Raw genomic sequence first — 20,374 nt, 5'->3', positions numbered from 1 at the left:
TGTTTTGCTGTGAGAGCCCACATGTTATCTTATTTCACTCACAGCTGAGTCAAATTAGGTTTGATGTGAAATAGAGGCTTTTTTTCTGAGTGAACAACCCCACCTGCGAGGGAGGGTCTCATTGTGCATGATACTTTCTCCATCCCTGCTTTGCCAATGTGGGGCAAGCTGCATTGCTGGCAAATAGATTTCCCTGCTGTCCTCAGCGAGACGAGCTCGCCGCAACGTTCTGGTCCATTTCCACTAAGCGTTGTTGTCATATTTTGTTGTGATCCGGTTTATGGATTGTCAGGGGGGGAGAATTTAACCGATACAGTTAAAACAAAAACCAAAATATGTGCCTCTACAGCTTTGTTTCTATCGTTCGTCTCCTTGCCTCACATCTGTCCCATGGGTCTATCCCAGTTTAGAATAAACATCAGCAACCAGCTTTGTCTCTATGGCAACAGCTGTGAATGCTGAGCTGCAGAGCTGGCATGCAGTGGGAAGAAATGGGTGCATTATGTTGTTTAAAGTTTGATTTGGTTTTGCTTTGATATCAGCAGAGGGAATGATATCATTTGGGGAAAGAATAACAGGGATTTGGTGGAAGCAAAAGCTGTGTAGCTCTGTGTAAAACATCTGTAGGGTTGGGACAGAAAAAGCCACCCAATCAGTGTCTCATTTCAGGCTTACCCTGGTCTTTATCTCCCATTAATACCATAATTACCGACTTGCCTGCTACAGTTTAAAGCCGTTTTTGCCTCTATCCCACTTTCTGTGGCAGCCTGAGGAAGTATTGGATTGATCCGTCCAATACGCTCAAGCTGCCCAGGCATGCTGGATATTTGTTTTCCTCTTTTTTTTTTTTTTTTTTTCCTCAGGGCTCAGTCTTCTAAATATTATTCAGTTCCACATTTGAGCTGGATTTATTGGCTTGGATTTTTCCAGCCATGTTTACCCTTCTTATTTCTGATCACGGAACTCTTTCTGCAATGGATCTTTCCATGTGTTTCTAAACATTTTATTCAATATAAATCGTGTACTGCTTAACTCCCATCTGCTTCACCGGTTGTTTTCCTTGTGTGGTGCAATCTGTTGACAGACCACAGTGAGTTCCGACCCCAATAATCCATCTATAAGCAGATGTCTGTGCACACACTTGTCGTTTAGTCCGAGGTCAACACAGACGGGATCCCTAAGTCACTTTGTGGGTTCCAAACACCCACTGGAAGTTGGCTCATCACTATGCCAACCTTGAAAGTTATCCCACACCGGGAGCTCAAGGTTGTTTGTGGAGGATTGGCTCAGACTCGGGAAGTGATTCTGTTCCACTCCTGCAGGTGATTGGCTTCCACTGTCTGACTAAATTTACCAACTTCTCGTCCACTTCAAAAAGGGCTCTTGTGCTTCTCTACATGTAATAATTTATTTTAACTGAATTGTTATCAAGTATGTTAAATGCAATGATGGATAACATAAGTTCTTACAATTTTCTGATGGTAATATTTTGTTAACAACTCTGTCCTATATATTCACATTTTTACTAATATTTAACAGAAGATGTCTCATTGAGCTTTTACTTTATTCTTGATTTGCAATTTACATCAAAGTCAAGTCATTAAAGATGGGGTGAAGAGTTAATAAGAGAAACAGAAATATAATTTTTTCACAGCAAGGACGATACAAAAAAAAAAAAGTAATTTTGTTCAGCTAAATCCTAGAACGTGGCATAGCAAGCACATTAGAAACTGAATGCTTTGGCTATAGCCAAGGAACCAGTGTCGTCACACCGGGACATTGCTCTTATCTAACTGACGGTAAAGAGTTTTGGTTTTTATTAATGAATTTCTATTATCTGTAATGACACTGAGATGTGTAGCTTTGCTGCAGCGTTTTCATTTTCTTTAACATGGCTCCCATTATATTGTAAATAAAATTAAATCCTCTATCTGCTCTAGTGAGAGCAGGCGGCAGCAGGCTGGTAATGAAGTCAGGCTTTGCTTTGTAGTCATGCCTGCTGCATTTCTTTTCTTTTTTTTTTTTTTTTTTTGTATAAACAAATTTCATAATCTGACCCAGTCTAATTCAGAATATTATTTCAATATGTGGGGCACTGGGACAGAAGTAAAAAAAAAAAAATGTAAATATGGCTATCTGTTCATGCTGCATAGAAGAAGCTCTCTGTGAAGTGCAACTGGGACTGGAACAGCAGTTGCAAGACCTGTTCATCATGTGGTAATATACCCTAACTTAATAAAGATTCAAACAAAGTAAATTCCATCACTATCGGTTTCAGTGTTTATATCTGCCATGTTGGCGAGCCAATGTCCCGCAGTGTCGTCACATTTTGGGCTCTGGTATGAGCAAAAGAATTGACTTAGACATAGACTCAACTTTATTTTTCCCTTGGAATTACTCCTTCAGGGAAATTCTGGTTCCAGTAGCTTATATAGAGTACAAAGAGTTAGAGCAAGATGCCAGTAAAGATAAAAAATACAACATACAATATGAAAAGTCCATTGTGTCCTTGTCTCTACCACATCCCCAGAGGGTCCAGCTTCTTGCCAATCACAGAGCCTGCTCGCCTGACCAGTTTATCCAGTCTGAAGGGGTCCTCCTTTGATGTGCTGCTCCCCCAGCACACCACGGTGTAGAAAAGGATACTGGCAACCACCGACTGGTAGAACAGTTGGTATTGCAGATGTTGAACAACCTCAGTCTCCTCAGGAAATACATCCTGCTCTGTGTCTTCCTGTGCAGTTAGTTGGAGTGTGCTGACCAGTCCAGTTTATTATCCAGCCACACCCCAAGGTATATCTGTGAATCCACAGCCTCCACCTCAGCCCCCTCTAGTAGTACCGACTTAGTCACTGGTCAATCCCTTTCAAAGTCTATTACCAGCTCCTTCATCTTAGAGTTGTTGGCGTCACATTATCGTCCAGTCTGAGGTGTTTTAGCAATGTCTCCTTAAAGATGAGCAGGCTGCTTTCTCTTTAAAGCCGCTGGTTGTTCAGTGCAGTCAGCTCGTCAGTCTTGTTAGACAGCGAGTTCACATTCCCCATGATTATGGAGGGGATTGATGGTTTGTAGTAGGGGTGGAATGGTTCACAAAATCCACGGTTCAGTTCAGTTCACGGTTTCGTGGTCACGGTTTTCGGTTTGGTTCGGTATATGTTAATTGTTACACCGAAATCCCATAAAAATTTATGAAATTAATGAAAAAATCCAAAAGAATGAATGACTTGTAATTATTTTTAATTATCCGCGGAAACCCTGGATCATTTCCACATGTTTTGCTGCTTTGAATTTAATCATCTCACGGATGCCCTCTACAATCTCCAAGGAACTCAGAGCGGAGCGGACGGGAGCCACAGCGGAGGCTGTAGGCTTTGCTTTGTGCAGGCGGTCTGGAGCGCAGCGGAGCGGAGCGCTGACAGAGTATTTGGGAATTTTGGGTTAGCATGACATGTTGGTCATGTTGCTGTTTGCATAAACAAAATGTGTTGCACAATGCTTGCACACTGTTGCACTTTTATCCACAACTTTCTTTCCGCCGTCATCGTAGGTCACTATAAATGCAAAGTGGTCCCATACAGCAGACCTATAAAATGCTGCTGGCGCGTCTTCCAACTTCTGTTCTTTCCCACTCGCCATACCCACACAATTCTCCACAACAACTGATTTTTTTCTGCTACACCCGGCTATGCTGCTTCGCTTCTTCTTCTTCTTGTTTACTACTGGTGGTTGGCTTTGGTCGCAGTACCGCCACCTTCTGCTCTGGAGTGTAAACGCTTCGCCTATGAGAAAAAGGAGCAGCGCATGAACCGAATGCAACACACGCGAACCGAGACAGTCGAACCGAACGGTTCGGACTGTTTTCATAAACCGTTCCATCCCTAGTTTGTAGTGACTCCGATTCTCCGCTAGCCTAGCCTTAAGCTTAGCACCGGCTTTGCAGCTTCTCCAGAATGGCGTGTCGTGTACTGGCATGTCCTATTGTTCTCAGCGCCACCTGTTCCTCTCTCGAGTATGAAAGAAAACCAGATCCGTGTTGCATGTTCAATAAAAAGATAAAATCTTTCCACGGATGGAAAACAGTTGAACAAATTAAAACTTTGATTTATTTTGTCATTTTGTATACACAAGTGTAAACAAAAAGAAATTTCGTTTAGAACAGCTCTCTAGACAATTTCATGTCGAAGTGCAGCCTTGACAAGGTAAGCAGCAGTTGTTGTTGAGCTGCTACTACTGCCTCCAGCTCCTGAAGCACTTGCTTCTCCTGGCTCAGGTGAGGAAGAGAACGATTAAAGCTGCAAAAGAGCTGAAAAAAGTTAAAAAAGAACAAAGAGTACAAACTAGAGAGCTACTGGAGAGGCTGGTGTCTCCTACCGCGCCTGAACTCCTGAATAAGAAAAAAGTGTATTTTTCTTTTTTTTTTAAATGCTTTATTTTAAATCATTAGTATCTAAATATCTAAAGATTCTATTATTGATGATAATAAAAGACCAGAGTGACTCTCAATAAAACCTTTCAACCCATTTAAGGTTTGTTAAAAAGGGCCGTAAGACTGTTGGGAAAGTTTGAGGATCAATCTGAATAGTGCAAATTGGTAAAGACACCTAAGCCAAAGCAAAAGTGTATCAGAATATTGCTGGCAGTAAAAAAGCAGGTAGGAAAAGGAAGCAGAATGCCTTCTACCAATAAGTAATTTAGCATAGGGAAAAGCTGATGTTCTTATCAACCGCTAGGAGCTGTATGGTTGCCCACAATCTTTGCAGACGGATAGGCACAGCCCACCTCACAGAGTTTACCAAACACATATGATTTCTTCATGCGTCACTGTTTGGAAAATGCAAATACACACACCTTCAGGTTTTGGGTTTTTTTTAATGGAGATTTTTTTTTTTGGGTAGGTTGTAGACCCAGTTTTGACTTGCATCCTCCACATCTGTTTGTAAAGCTGAAGGTTGTCAGGATTTAGCACATAAGCGTGGAGTTCCTCTGTTCTGAATGTTGATTCCCTAAAGGGTGAAGGAACAGGAGATATTATTTGACCAATATTCTAATTAAAGCATCTGGTCGACCATCCATTGCCTGTAGCTGCTAATCCATGCATGTTTGTTTTGGGGCTGGGTCTATCCATCTCCAGCAGTCATTGTGCTACCTGGATAGGTCATCAGTCAACACACATACCCAAGGGCAATAAAGAAGACCAGCTGACCTAATCATGTTTTTTGGAGTGTGATAGGAAGCCCAAAGAGTGAGCCCAAGTACACACTGAGAATATTGAAACCTTAGACATTGCTGCACGGTTGCAGTGCTACACACAGCTTCGCTGTGCAGCTAATTAAATCATCCTCCTTTAATAAATATGTATGCCTACAAACTCAGGTACCATATAATATGATTGATAAGGGTACAGTTTCACTGCTGCAGTTGTTGGTAGATGCACCCCCAACCCCCCACCCAAACCCATCACTGCAAACAATCCACTTGGCCCTGCTTCGTAATAACTAACAAAATTGTTCTTTTTTGATATCATTTGGTTTGTTTTCCATCTTAAAAAGAAACAAAGATCTGCTCTATACTTTATTGAGACAGAAAGACCTATTAATTCAATTTGATCAAAGATGGATCTAAACCTTTTTCAGAACAGCCATAGCAATGATCTGCTGTTGACCTGCAACTACTAAATCAGAGCTAAGAAGCTCAGCTTTTTAGTAAGTTTTGCCTTTAATATTCATGCAGCCTCTACACTGTCCTCAATCTTTTTTTTTCTCCAGAACATAAAGTGTCATAAATTCAAGTCCTCTGGCAGCTGGTAGTATTCAGTAAGTTGATAAATTGATCCATATAACATGAGTGATTATGTGATCCTCACTAATTTCTGCTGAAACAACTATTGAGTTAACTTTTAGAGCAGTTTGGTTTTGGCAAGTGGGGGCCTCTGATATTCTCAGGATACCGTTATCATTTAATGCTACATTCACAGGATGATAAGCTTGATGACATTTTCAAAGCTTTCTATTTTTCTTTTTTTATTCTTAGAGATGTTCATGCTAGTGTATTGACACTAGTATTGACTCATAATAAATGTCCTTCTTCTTGTATAAAGAACGCAGGTTGCTCTGACCTCTTCAGGCTGCTTTAAACATTTACAAAGACCAGGCTTCATTTCAGATAATTTGCAACATGAGCCAGGTAATCCAACACTGTTTCCTGTCGTCAACCCCTGCAAACAGGCGGGGCTGAGGAGACAGGAAGGGGTCTGTGTCACCTTTCTTGTTCCGTAATAATTTCCAGGGACACTCTGCTCCCTCCAAGGAGAAAACAAACGAGGAAGGCTTTGCAGCATCTTGTAGAACCTGCCCTGCTCCATCTCTTGTGTGTTTGTGTGGGGATATGCCCTTTCTTCAAGATGGGCTCCCTGATACCTGCCTCGTCTTTACAAAGCTGTGCTGAATCTCTTACTATTAATCAACATGTGGGATGTACAGATGAGAAAGAAATGAGATCCCCACCAGCAGAGACATGAATACAAATGAGTCATGTGCAGTTTAAACACCTCTCCACCATGTTGGGAGTGCACATCAGAAATCCTAAATAACTGCTTTGACAGCATCGAGGCATACAACCTGCTACAGTTTAGTTTTAGTAAATGACAATAGTAGCCTAATGAACTGTAATTCTTCTATCAGTATCCATAAAGCTGCTAGCCATTTTTTTTTAAGTCAACCAAACTCACTTCAGCAGTAGTTATATGCTATCTATAGTTTTCACCTTGTTTTGCCTTTTGTTGTAAAATAATACTTGATTTAAGCTTCATCATGCATCATTTCTCTAGTGACATTAGCTAAGGCATAAAGTGTCTGCTTAGAGCTCTCTAAGTGTGACTATTTGTATTTTTCTATACTGTCTTTTCCTCATTATCCTCTTTAAAGGGATCTTGCGCTTCAGTTATTAAAATCCATGAAAATGTTTTTCAACAACCGAATATTTCCCCTGACCAATAAGTCACCCACACCATGCATCTACCTGCAGTATATACTATTTGCCTCCTTACTTTGCTCTGTCCTAAAGTGTTTATTTATTTTTCCAATTGTCAAAAAACATTAACATTAGACAGAAAAAGCTGTCGGATATTAACTAAACCAAACAGACCCTATAAATAGATTATTTCTCTCTTGTTATATTCTCTATTAGTGTTTTTATAACTAGGAACAAATTAAATCCTATATATTCTATTGTAATTTCTGTAAAAATGTTATGAAAACTGAATCTGTTAGTCTCATAAAATGAAACTAGGAATTAGGGATTGTCTTTGATATTTTTTATGCTATTTACATTTTTGACATAAACAAGCACAATCAGTAGCTAATTATTTCAGCACCCTTTTAAAAAACTTTTAAAAAACACCTGTAATAGAAATTTGTGTCTTTTCTAGTTGAATAACCTTCACTGGGTGGTATCTTTAAGAAAAACTCCTTTTAATTTCATTTGGCACTGTACACTGGATCCTTTGCAACCTGATTACTGTAGAGGCTAAAAATCCTATCCAGATGGTTACGTAATTCCTAACAGGTCTGAACAGTGTTGTTGAACGATGCAGCACTCTTGCTATGAGCAGAATCTTTTATTTTCAACCTTCAGCTTAATTTTCCTCGTTTTTTTCAGGAAGCATTGAGGTTTAGAGCAACAGGAAGATGGATGAGCTGCAGGATGTACAGCTGACTGAGATCAAGCCGCTGCTGACCAGTAAGGTGAGTGGTGAGACCCAACGAGACAGAAATTAGCTGCTAATGTGACGGGCAACTGAGTATCTGGCTCCATGTGACTGTTTCATTTGCTAATAAAAGCATATTCTACAGCTCTGTTCATTAAAGTGAATTATTCATATCTGCTGGAATGTTGAAGGGGACACGGAAAAGATCGAAAAAATTTATAAAGCCAAAAAACAGAAAGTAGAATTACTAAAGAAAAGAAAAGAGGTCAGAGACTGTGAGATCAAAGGAAGAGCTGGAAGAAATGCTTTTTATTTCTTTTCAGAAGGTCGACTAACCAGCAGGAAAATGGCAGATCAAAGCTGTTCCCATTCCCTCTTGCTTTCCTTTCTCCCTGTAGCATCCTCTCTGCAGCTGATTATGTGATTAGAAATAGAAGTGGTTATCTCGTACAGCTCACAGCAGATCGCTCGTCTCACCTCAGACAGGAGGAGTGAGCTGTCATACATCCAATGGGGGGGGGGACTCGCCTCCAGAGGGGGGTGAGAAGAACGAGGAGGAGAAAAGTCCTCCTTGTCATGCTGCACAGCAGAAGAAACATCATCTAAATGGATAACATTGTTACTGAGCTCTCACTCCACCTAGTGGTCAATTCATCGAAGGTTAAGATGAAGCTCAAAATGATCATGAATAAAGATCTTTCTTTTCTTTTTTTCCTTTTTTAGGTGCATTTGTTTTTTTAAAGTTCATAATTCGATTGACTGTTAGCATCACACTGCTGTTCTCTGTGATCAAACCTGGAACATTAACCTGGTTTTATGGAAGAGAAATTATCCCTGTAAACTGCAGTCCTGGTGAATACCTTTCTCCTGTGAAAGATTATCTAAACAAACGGCAGAAGGAAGAGAAGGCCTGAACAGTTATCTAATATGGATACAAAGCCCCCTTCATTCTTGTTGACAACATTTATTGAAATTTCGACCCCGCTCTGTTTATCAGGTCAAACACCTGATCCAAGTACAATCAAACATGGTCAGTGAATGTGAAGTGTGATAGCTTCTCGAATATACTTAATTTCACAAGTAGAATAAAGGTTTTATTTATCTTAAAATTAGTTTACAAGATCTCTGTTCTAACTAACTGTCTCAGTTAATATTAGATTAATTGACTGTTGAAGGAATCATCAGCAAATTTTGGCATTCAGGATTTAAAGCTGTCGCTCTCTCCACTCCCCTTTAGGATGTTGTTTAACGTCAGCATCTAAGTGTAGATATAGAGTCCATTTTAAACCAAAAACAGTTAAAGTTTTCATATTTCCTCTTCTCTCTGGTCGACCTGGTTTAAGTAGGATGACAGGATCTTCTTGGTGGTCACCATCTGTGTCTCAACAGGGTGCCCCCTTCTGGTAATGTGTTGAGTGAATCCCAGCACAGCTCTCCCTGTTCCTGCTGCCCACTCTCACTTCCCTGCCTGGTTACTCTGGCTCCAGGAAGCAGCAGAGTAGAAGAAAACCTTACCAACAGGAAGAGTAATGCTGCACCTTGCAGATATTTTTAGCGCTATATGCACACCTTTAACTGGGATGTGCTCTCTCTCTCTCTCTCTCCTGAATGCTCCTGTTTGTGCTCCATCTTTAAACTCTTTACATCATTACTTGAATTTAAAGCTGATCTGATGCTTCTGCCTCAGATTTTAATTAGCAGAGGAAAAAAAAGTAACAGAAGCTGAAAATCAATGATAAGTTTGTATGCCGCAGCACTGATTGAGTTATTAATGGGTTTATGATATTTTAAAAAATGTCTACCACCATGCTATATTACCATTAGCCTCATCTGTCCAAAAGCCTTTATGCCAGAAATCTCTGTCAGATACAAGTTTGCAAACCTGAGTAGTGCTGCTATATTCCTCTGTTGGTCCCGCCAAACAATCCATTTTTTCCTTAAACTGCCTTTATTTCACACACTCGATGTGACCTGTAGGGTCTGAGATTAGGTTGTTTAGAAGTGCCTCTATATTTCCTCCTGGATTAATGAGCAGCAGTTTCCTCTTCAGCATCACTGCTGCTCTCCTTCCAGCCCTGCATTGTTCGATACCAAGACTGATGTGGTCCAGAGACAGAAATACTTTTCAATACAAGCATTAACACTAATGACAATTCATTACATTCCCCCCTAAACCTCAAAGAAAAAAAGAGTAAGGGTGTAATTGGTTTCGTAGCTATGAACTTGAATTCTTCTTTGTTTCATAATGGTGTGTAATCTGTGGATGGATTTGATTAATTTTAGATTGTTTTCATAAATCATAAAGCTCTGAGGTTTATGCGGCTTCTGTGTTACACAAACCTAGAGAACTGTAATCAGCTTACCTCAACGTATGCCCCAGATATGAGAGGGCTGAATGTTTAAAGCTCCCTTTTTTTTGTTGCTTTTCTTGCAGAACGCACGGAACTTTCAGGATTTCGACTGCCAGGTGAGTGCTGCTCTCTTCATTACCTATGCAGTGGTCAAAGAGCGCGTAGTAAAGCTTTTAGTGGGTTGGGGTTGGGCCAATTTTCTCCACTGGGAGTCGATATGCTCACCCTCTGTCTCAGAATTGTGCCTCCTCAGCTGCACTCCATGTCAGAAACGTAAGGTTTGTCTTTTAATGGTTATATCCATTTTTCCCCCCTCAATGCTTAGTTTTTTCATATTTCTAATGGCAACTGCAGAATGTAACTACCACCACAAATTTTGCTTCTCCATTTTTGGCAACTTTGGAGTGAAGAGGGGCAAGAGATGGACATTAAAAAAACAGAATTATGTTTTTAGATCTAATTTTCATGTTGTTAGCATGGAAATTATGTGTTTTTGGTTCTATAATTTCCAATGAAAGAAATCCATGAAAATTGTTTCATGTTTTCTGAGCTAAAAATAGTGAATTGATTGCCTTTATTGATCTCGCAGTGGAGAAATGTACTTGTTACATCAGCTCAAATAGTCAAAAAGAGTAAAAGGTACCATAGGAAGAAAAGGTGCATGGGGGTCTATACAGTATATACAGTGCATCCACATTTGATAGCTTTTTTTTATAGCAGGATGTTTATGCAGGGTTATTGCAGAGGGTGTTTGCATAGGTATTTGTATAGATGGATACATTTTTATATATATATGTGTATGTTATTGTGCAGGGTATTAAAATAGTAATTGCTCACTATTCATTGCACAAGTTATTGCCCTTATAGTGTCGAATTGTAGAGTCTGCTTGCAGCAGGGAGGAATGACCTGCGGTAGCGCTCCTTTTTACAAGCGGGGTGTAAAACTTTTTCACTAAAGGAGCTGCCCAGCTTCTCTACAGACTGATGCAGTGGGTGGAAGGTGTTGTCCATGATGGAGGTAAGCTTGGACAGCTCCCTCCTCTCAGACACATTCTCCACTGTGTCCAGAGCGCAGCCCTGGACAGGAATAGGATTAGAATAAATATAAGGAATAAAAATAAACTGGTTGCTTGAAACAGTAACAGCTTTCCTATGGCAGATATTTAAAAAAGAAAAAAAAAAAAGTCATGTTTTATTAAAGGGTTCAACAATATTTGCGGCTCTTAATGGCTTTAACTCAGCGGAACTCAAGCCAGATTGGCTCTTTGGTTTCTGAAGGTTACAGAGCCCTGCTCTAAATGATCTAGTGGAAAAAAATCTTCCCTCCATGAAAACCCTGACTTAACCCTCTTAGTACAGTTATGTCATATCACTGAATAAATCCATTTTCACAAACAATCTCTTGATAACTGGAGATGTTCTATCAGTCTATCTTAAACCCTTTAGATTATAAAGCGTATTTACGGAAATATCAGACACACTTAATTAAAAAGGAGTGTTTTTTTTCTTTATCTTCCTGAAGAAAAAGGACCATCTGCACATATTAGACTGAGTAGAGCAAATAGTTGTTAATGAGAACAGTACACTCTCTGCTCTATCAGGTAATTTACATAAATCTCAATCATTACAGCTGCACTAAGCTCTGTTTGAATGAGAGCAAACTGCTCCAAATTAAGATCCAGGTTAGCAGACTGTGATGTAAATATATTATTAACAAGAACTGGAAGTTATTAAGTCAAATGGGAGGTTAAAACCAAGTGTTAAATGATTATAACTGACAATTTGCTAAATACAAGTTGTTATTAAAGGCTTACCTTTGTTAAAATCCAGGTTGTCTGCACCATCAGTAAATATCAATAACTTGGTTTATAATTCAAGCAGATTTATGAATCATTAACCACAAGGAGGATATTTGTCTCAGTCTGATCAAATTGTTAACCTAAAGGAAGTTGTTCCAGCTCTCTTAGACTCTTTACACTACTGTATAAATAATCACAGACAACCACAATTAAAACAAAGGGGGTGCTTTGTTGAACCTAGTAATCCCTATCACGGTTTTATTATGTTTAACAAACTATAGAAACACTGAACGCTACTGGAATAAACACAGAATACATTAAAGAATCAGTAAGGGTTCAAATTAGACGTTGAGGTAAAGTCTTTGATAATGTTCAGCTCATTAGCTCAGCTGCTGTGATGCACTGAGGGGATGTCCATCAGATTAGCAGCAGAAATTATATATAGCACAGATCTGTGACAGTGGTCTTTGGTAACATTCAAAGCAATGAAGTTTCACTTAATACAATAATGAACAATTGCCAATAAATACAACGCATTTGATATGGCAGCATTGAGATGTTTAGGAAAGCGAGCGGTGATGTGGGGAATGCAATGCCCCTGTTACAAAAACAGCTAACCCACCGTTAGCAACAGCTAAGCAAGAAGCTACAAACAAGCTACTACTGTATAATCAGGCTAACTCTGGTGCATTAGCATCTAGGCTATGATGATAACCACAGGCCAGAAACAACAAGGTGTAGGACTGCACCATAACCGGATCATAAAAATATCTTTGGGCCATAAACCAAGCTGCTTTTCACAACATAGCCGACACACAGTTTCATTTGAGTGGCGGCGTATATCATGAACTGAACTCGGACTGGGAGAAATGCACACAAAAAGATGGCACAACACAACCTTACAAAGACAGGAATGACGGCTGCTACATCAAAGACAATTTGAATGTTTGTCATAAACCTCAGAAAATAGTTTAGGAACTCCTTTTTAATAAACCAATCAGCATCTAACGACAAATTATATTTCCCAGATACCTACTGTAATATGAAAATAAAAAGGTCCTTAACATGATGCTCTCAGGTTAGGTTCTGCAGCAGCTCACAGGCAGCGACTCAGCTGTCCGTAGGATGGAACCACTCACAGTGTTGAAAGGCACACTGGACACAAGGCCTCAGGTCAGGACAGGAACCGGGTGCTATCTTGGTCTATGGACAGGCAGAGATTTAAAAAAAAACCCTCATCCATTGTATGAACAGACAGTACCAGTAAGGCTGTGTTAGGTTTTCAGCTCTGAGCTTCTTCAAAGAGGGATACAGTCCTAATTGCTAGCAAAAATGGACCACAGTTCCAGAGGTTGAACCACATTTAATCATGATGTCCAGCTGGAGTTTTGCATCTCTCGTAGCATTAGACTGAGTTTCAAAAAAGTTTCCTGATGGTTTTAAAGATGCTGTGGCCTGAGGATGTGATATCAGAGGGACGGACTTTGTCAAAATACATCAGTGACACTGATATGGGAGTTATAGTTCTGAACAGTAACAAGACATTTATCACCTTTAAACAAGGTTTATGAATCTGAATCTGAGTTATCCAGCTGGCAAGCAAAGCCCACTGCCTCTGTTTAATGATCATTATGATTGTAGAGGGGTGGATGGACAATAATTAAAGCAGCAGACTTTGCTCTCATACTGTGATATGAGAATGAGTTTCCTGAGGTGTTGACCTCTTTTTTAATATAAAATCTGTGTTGCTTTGATTATTTCCTTGGGGGCCATGCCTCATTCTATCCTCCCACCCGAGCTAAAAATAGCAGCTGCAGGAAGGGTTACGCTACAGCTAAGTTGGGTAGGATCAATATGCTTTCTTCTCAGGACTCGCATCATGTTTACATTATGATTCAGCTTCCCTTTCACTCATTGTTTAACATAATTCCTGTTATCGTTTTCCTTTCCTTATTTGGTGCAAGATGCGCAGCTGTAAGTGGCACAAAATCAGAGCTCACCGTTTCCCTCACCGACATATAGGCTTAAATACATTTGACCTTAATTCCTTGGTAGTTGTTTTAAGCTGAGACTACCACATTAGTAACAGCCACACAAAACTGATCACATTTAATCTTCACACAGACAAATTTTTGCGTTATGATTTAAAAATCAGGACAACAGTCGAATTTGTTACTTTATAAAATAACAGTGATGTGTTAAGCCATTTTTACATTTGCACACACTGACACAGCTGTGTTTTCATGAAATATGGGGACATTTCATCGACATGCAATCTTTTTATATGGCCTAGCCATGACTCTTACCCAAACCCTAACTATTTCCGACATATCCCTAACCGTAACCCTTACACTTACCTAACCCTCACCACTCAGAGGACAGAACTTTACCATATGGGGAAGAGTTGAATGCCCCCATATGTACCTCTAAGGTACATATACCTGTAAGGTACATATGCGTTTATTTTAGGACAATATACTAAGTTGAAGCATTAACATGTACATAACCTAATTTTACGTAGATATACTTGCAGCTCCCCCAATAGGCTGCCTGTTCGCCTTGCAGCTATATGCACCCAAACGGTGTTCCCTGTGTCTATCAGGTTTAAAGCCATGTGAAGCACAAGACTTTAAAATGTGATAGCATACTGAGTCACTGCATGGATGGACAATTCAAACTGCAGACTGGGCTCTAATGCTGTGATATGAGAATGAGTTTCCTGTGGTGTTGGCCTCTTTTTTTTTTTTTATCAAATCTGCGTTGCTTTGATTATTTCAGGAATAAATATTACATTTGGCCTTGGACAGATTGTTAACATGATTCTTCATGCTATTAGTCAGTTGGCTGCTTGAGATTGTTCAATCTGTGGAAGTGCCCAGCAGAGGGCAGCATTGGTCTGATTAAGGTTTTATTAAGACCTCTGCTTTTACAAGAGGACTTGGCTTTAAACAGCATTTACTAGAGGATAATCCTTTGTGATCGTTTTATAGAGCTTATGCACACAATATAGTAATCACACCACCTTTTTTCGGTAAAACCACAAACAGAAATTGGTTTTCTTTATTTTATGCTATAGACTCATTATGCTTTGATCTACATGTTCAGATTTATGATTTTGTTGGAAAGTGAACCTCCTCCTAAAACTCATGTCTTTTATAGCTTCTGACAGCTTGCCTTCCCGGACTGAAATCAGTTGAAATCCCTCCATCTTCTCCTCAACTCCACCTGCAAAAAGAGACAAACCCCAGAACATATTGCTGTCAACATAATGTTTGCCTGTTTGGATGGCGTGTTCAGAGTGATGTGGCATTATTTATGGGCTGTGGAGCTCTGGAGCGCATTGTTAAAATGGATCCAGTCCAGCTTTGACCTCCACCTGTCTGTTTTCTTCCTTAGTCCCCAATGGTGCCTTTTATTCCACCAGTTTTTCTTTTTTTTTACTTTGCTGCATCAGAAGAAAGGGCGTTGAAATGAAAGACTATTCCTGTTTCTGCTTCTACAACTATGTATATTACTCCTCTTTGTTTATCATATCAAAGTTCACTATAAATATTGAGGTTATTAGTTTTAATCTTTTTAAATATTATATGTTTTTCTGGTATGATTACTTTTATTATATTAATCCTACTGTCGCTTCAGTCTTCATGTGTATGTAAAAGGGTAAAAAAAACAAAGTAATGTCAGGTGTACTTTAAGGTGGATCTCATTTTAAAGTCTGAAACGGGCTTTAGTGCACTTATTTAAACCCACAGACTGCAGAGTTATGTTAAGACCCTGATGACTCCCTGGAGGACATAAAGCGACTTGAGTGAGACACATCTGACTAAAATGAGAATTAAGAAACTCTTCTTAAATCTAAAATAGCAGTTTGAGATATTTACTCCAAGATGGATAAAACAGCTCCAGAAAGACAGTTTGTAGTGTCTTTAAATGTTTTCAGGCAAAAGTCACTCTATTTGTGCATCTCTGGTTTTATTACTCTACACAGGTTTGTGTCAACAGCTCCCTCTAGAGGACCTTGAGAAAATTTATATGCTGCAGTTTACAATCCAATACACTGAAGGACCATAAACCCATTTTAACCCTTAAAGTGTCACCTGCTGCACTGCCTATGATTGGCTAAGGGAGCAGCCTGTCTCAGACGAAGGCATGACGCTCTGCTGCAAGGAGGGATAAGCCATGTGGATCAGATGACTAAGCAGGAAATTTAGAGGACAAACCCCCCCTTCATGTGTGCTTAAGGTTCTGGAGATGAAATGAGGGGCTTATTGGTTTGAGGTTCCTGTTAAATGAATACTCTGTATGGATTTATGTGATTTGTTGGGTCATATTTTCCTGAGGTTAAGGTCATTCCCATCCATCCCAGTGCAGCAGAACAGCCTTGGTCATAAGCAGCCATTTTGCTGGTCGTCAGAGTCAGCCTCCTCCCTGCTTCTCCTCTCCTCATCAATAACACAGTGATGTCAGCAGCCTTCCCATATTCCTGGACTGCTTTTGCATCCCTTGCACCCCTTCACCCCTCTTCCACTCAGTCCTCCCCCTCCTCCTGATGCTCCTCAAAGCCCCACCCTCTCCCACCACCCACCTGACCCTCTGCAGACCAATTAGATGCAGCATCAGCTGAATGCACGAACGCTCTGTGACTACCAAACACAAGCTGCAGTCTCACTCTCCTCCTCGTCTGTCTCCTTTCCTGCTCTTTTCCCCACCTCTCTCTCTCTCTCTCTCTGCATCTCACCCTCCTGCTCCTCCACACTCCTTCTGTTTTCATTCAGGCTGTTTACCCGTGTCCTCTTCTATTGCCCAGTCCTTTCCTTCTCTTTGCCTCCCTCGTTGCTGCTGCTGCTGCTCTGCCAGCCTCACCCTATATCCCTCCCATCCATCAAATCCTCCTCCTCCTTCTCCTTTTGGAGACCTTAAAAGCTGCTCAGCAAACATAGCATAACACACTCCTCTCCTGCGAGGGTAAAACATGTCAACCGTCCTGGACCTGGAGCAGATTTCACATGCTGGGAATGATTTGGTGAGTTATAATGTGTCTGGCTTGATGCCTCCAGTCTGATGTCAGAGGAAAGCAGATCAGAAGCATTTTTGTTCACTTTTCTAGAAGACAAACTGTCAGTATCTCATTGGGTTTGTTCTGGATAACTGCTGCTTGAATCAGGGTAGCGATTTTAACGTGTGCATGCTCCCACAGGTCACACTGTGCCCATATGTGTAGCCTGCACTGAACAAAGTTTCTCAGGGTGTGGCAGGCAATGCATTCTATTGTGATGATATGATGGATGCCTGAAGTGTCTGTTTAAAAGCCGTGTTTCATGATACGTGTGCGTCCCTATGGATGAACATGTTTTTTGACCAGTAAACGTGCGACGCACTCCTATGTTGTGTTCCTCTGTCATCCTTCACTGTAGAAAGCCGAAGAAAGGGGGGTCGGACAATCACCCCCAACACGCGCTGTGACAACCGCACATGAGAAATCTCTGCTGCTTCCCCTTCCCTGCAGAGTCCTTGAGTTTGTAGTTCCAGCCCGCTGCTTCAGTGTGACACATGCGTGTAGCATGGGGGCTGCTAGAGGGGAGGGCCACTGTGTCGCTGGGGAATGGCACAGAACACATGGATGTTATGTGTCCGCATGTAGCTGTTTAGTGGTTTGTACCTGAGATCAAGGTCTTTTAAATTTTTTTTTTTAAAGCTGGATGAGGACAATGAACTGCAGGCATTAATGATTGAAGCATTGCAGGAAGGGGATGAGCATATCATCCCCGACGCCTCTGTCACAATATTGCTGTAAAAGCAAAGAATAATATCTAACCTCCTGGTATCCCCAATGTGCAGATACTTTTGTTTTCCTAATGAACCCTAACCCTGACACTCCTTTTAACCCCACTAAAGCCCAAAGCATGCAGCAGTAGAAACCATCAGCTCTGAATTTCCAGCTGAGTCCAACTATTTGTAATACATGCAACATCCATACGGACGTTATGCTTTATATTCCATGTGCTATAACTCTGCTTGCCAACAACGTTGACCAGATGGGACATCTGGTCAAATACAAATTTATGAGTTTTTTTAATGATGAGAAAAGGAACAATAAGAATCATCTACAAACTCAAAAAAAACAATGGTGCATCTGTACTACTGTTCTATAGAGTGGTTCACACGGATTGCATAAAAATACAGAAGGTAGGGAAAAACAGTTTGAACAGTAAAAGGCAAATTTTAGAATCAGTTCGCGTCTTTGGCCTGTTAGATGTACTCCCACAGAGACGGTTGTGATATTGACAAAATACAGAAATGGGAGTTAAATATCCCGAGGAGAATGATTTTTTTGACAAAAAGTCAAATTGTGCCATGTTCCCTTGATCAGTAAGTCAGATACTGCACAATCAGTATTTGCATATATGCTCTGATGCATAAATCAGGATATTGATGTTATTTTTCTATTTTGCTAAAAACAGCTTCACTTGAATTGGCAACACATGAGATGTTTTTGTCTTTTATTGTAGCTTTAAAAGGAAAAAAGTCTGACTCAACCAAAATGAGAATCGGCAGGTCAGACCTGCATTCAAAGCACTGAAATTGAAAATTGATCGGAGCTGCACGGATTGGTGCATCTCTAAAGATACTGTTATTGCACCTCCATCAGGGTCTGCTACTTTCCTCTTATGCTCCTATGTACATTTTAAACAGCAGATCCAAATAACTACAGCAGGATACTGTTAGCTCAAAACATTGGCCATTTAAAAGCTGATCTCCACTTCAACTGTATCAAAACATTCATGTTTATGTGATTAAATGCCTAGCGAGCGATTAACGGCATGAATTATTACAACCTTTAAGCAGAACAATCCTCCTCACCTTCTACATTAGTGTTGGGATACTGCTGGAAAAGGCACGAGGAATTAAAGTGACGCAGTCCTTCCGTTCTCTCACTTAGTCTCTTGTTTTTTTCCTCTCTCTCTGCCACTGCTTTCTCGCTCTGTTTCCTCCCATCTACTTCCCGACCCTCTCTTGATCTGTCCATCCCTTCTTCACAGTGGTTCCTCCCACAGACCTTTTTATTTCATATCGACTGCTGGGGGGGCCCATCTGCCTCCTTTGTACAAAGAAAACAAACACACACATATCAAAATGCAGTCGTTTGAGGAAAGAATATTTGTGGACTTGTCCTTGACTCGGTCCTTGTCCAGAAATAACAGATCTGCAGTGACATGGCTGTGGATACACTTCTTCCATCTGTGCAAAGGCTTCCCATGAGGGCCGGAGTCCTCCATCCGGGTTTAACTGAACTCATATGTATGTTCAGATTGGTTCCTTTGCAACACATTGCTGGTCCCACTTTGCACCTCTGATGTTTCACTCTTACTCAGATGTAAAGAATCTGTCTCAAGACTTTGGGTGCAAATAAACCGGGGATCAAGCTCTAATTTCTTCTTCTTTTTTTAATTAAATGCAGATTTATCTGTCAATTACCTGGATGTATTTTCTTATTTTGTTTGCCTTAGAAAAAATATGAATAGGTTAAAATTTAGAATCAGCAAGTTACAGAAACTGGATCAGTGCATCTCTTAAGAAGACATGTCCTCCTGCCCTCTTGTATTGCTCAGTCACACACAGTGGATCTAAGTGATCTAAGTGATTGCCTCCAGGATTGGCCTCCATCTAATATGAAGTGTTTACACATTTGCTTTACATATTTGCCAAATTCTGCTGGTAGTCCAGGAGAAGGTGGATTCATGCTGGCTTTGGATCTGTTGAGCTTAATGTAGGTTTGTCTTTCTTCCTGACTTGTTTCTCTTCATTATTGATGACCAGCGGGCCCTGCCACTAGCATGGCTGATGGGCCCCACCCGCCGCTCTCTGCAGCTCCACATTATCACGGATGAAGGGAGCTGCATCCTTTTTCATTATCTTAAACATACATGGGGGTTCCTCGCTGATGATAAAGGAATAAGAGAGAAAAATGCTGTGGCTGCTTTTTAAAATTGATTGCTTTATTTTCTGCAAACCTGTAGGGCTACACCTCATGACGCTGACATTTTTGCTAAATCATGCAAGTGAAAGCAGTTTGAGTCCTGAACAGTAAGGCTGTTTTTGTGCCAAATGAAAAGGGTTTTGTCCTTTTCACAGCTTTGTTTCTTTAAGGGCCTAAACTCAAGAGGTGCATGCTTCGAATAGCTAATTTAGGAACTTGGCTTTGCAGAATGAATTGTTCATTTACCTTTAAGAGGTTAAGGGAAGTCACCAAATGGGCTACAGAGATCACCTTTATTTAAAGATAAAAAGCAATGTCTAAATGATGATGCAATAAATTGTATTTTTAGCTAATCAACAAAAAACAGGCTCTGACATGAGTTTCTGAATTTTCTAAAAATTTTATTTGTGCTACTATCTGTTTAAGGTGGACTTATTTATAACGTTAGGGTTATTAGAATAAATGTGTCAAACTGAATTTATGTCAGCTGATTCCTCTCCTATATTAGACTTCACAGCTAACATAGTAGAGAAATATGATA

At 40.3% G+C, this 20,374-nt stretch overlaps 1 protein-coding gene across 4 annotated transcripts in view; it reads left to right on the top strand.

The window, feature by feature from the left end:
* ndrg3a (ndrg family member 3a) overlaps positions 1-20,374 on the top strand; it is a 52,650-nt gene that overhangs the window by 20,912 nt on the left and 11,364 nt on the right. For 3 of the 4 annotated variants that reach the window (XM_038294812.1, XM_038294831.1, XM_038294820.1), the window contains exons 2-3: positions 7,657-7,742; positions 10,140-10,172. In XM_038294812.1, coding sequence (XP_038150740.1) covers positions 7,686-7,742; positions 10,140-10,172 — 90 coding nt within the window. In that variant the 5' untranslated portion in view covers positions 7,657-7,685. Of the gene's footprint in view, positions 1-7,656; positions 7,743-10,139; positions 10,173-16,513; positions 16,879-20,374 lie in introns of those variants that run through there. The other variant, XM_038294841.1, reaches the window with a different exon arrangement.

The sequence above is a fragment of the Cyprinodon tularosa genome, unplaced genomic scaffold (assembly GCF_016077235.1).
Source record: "Cyprinodon tularosa strain WSP-4 unplaced genomic scaffold, ASM1607723v1 ctg11, whole genome shotgun sequence".
In the NCBI taxonomy this organism is placed as follows: domain Eukaryota; kingdom Metazoa; phylum Chordata; class Actinopteri; order Cyprinodontiformes; family Cyprinodontidae; genus Cyprinodon; species Cyprinodon tularosa.
This window is presented reverse-complemented; position numbering and strand designations above follow the sequence as displayed.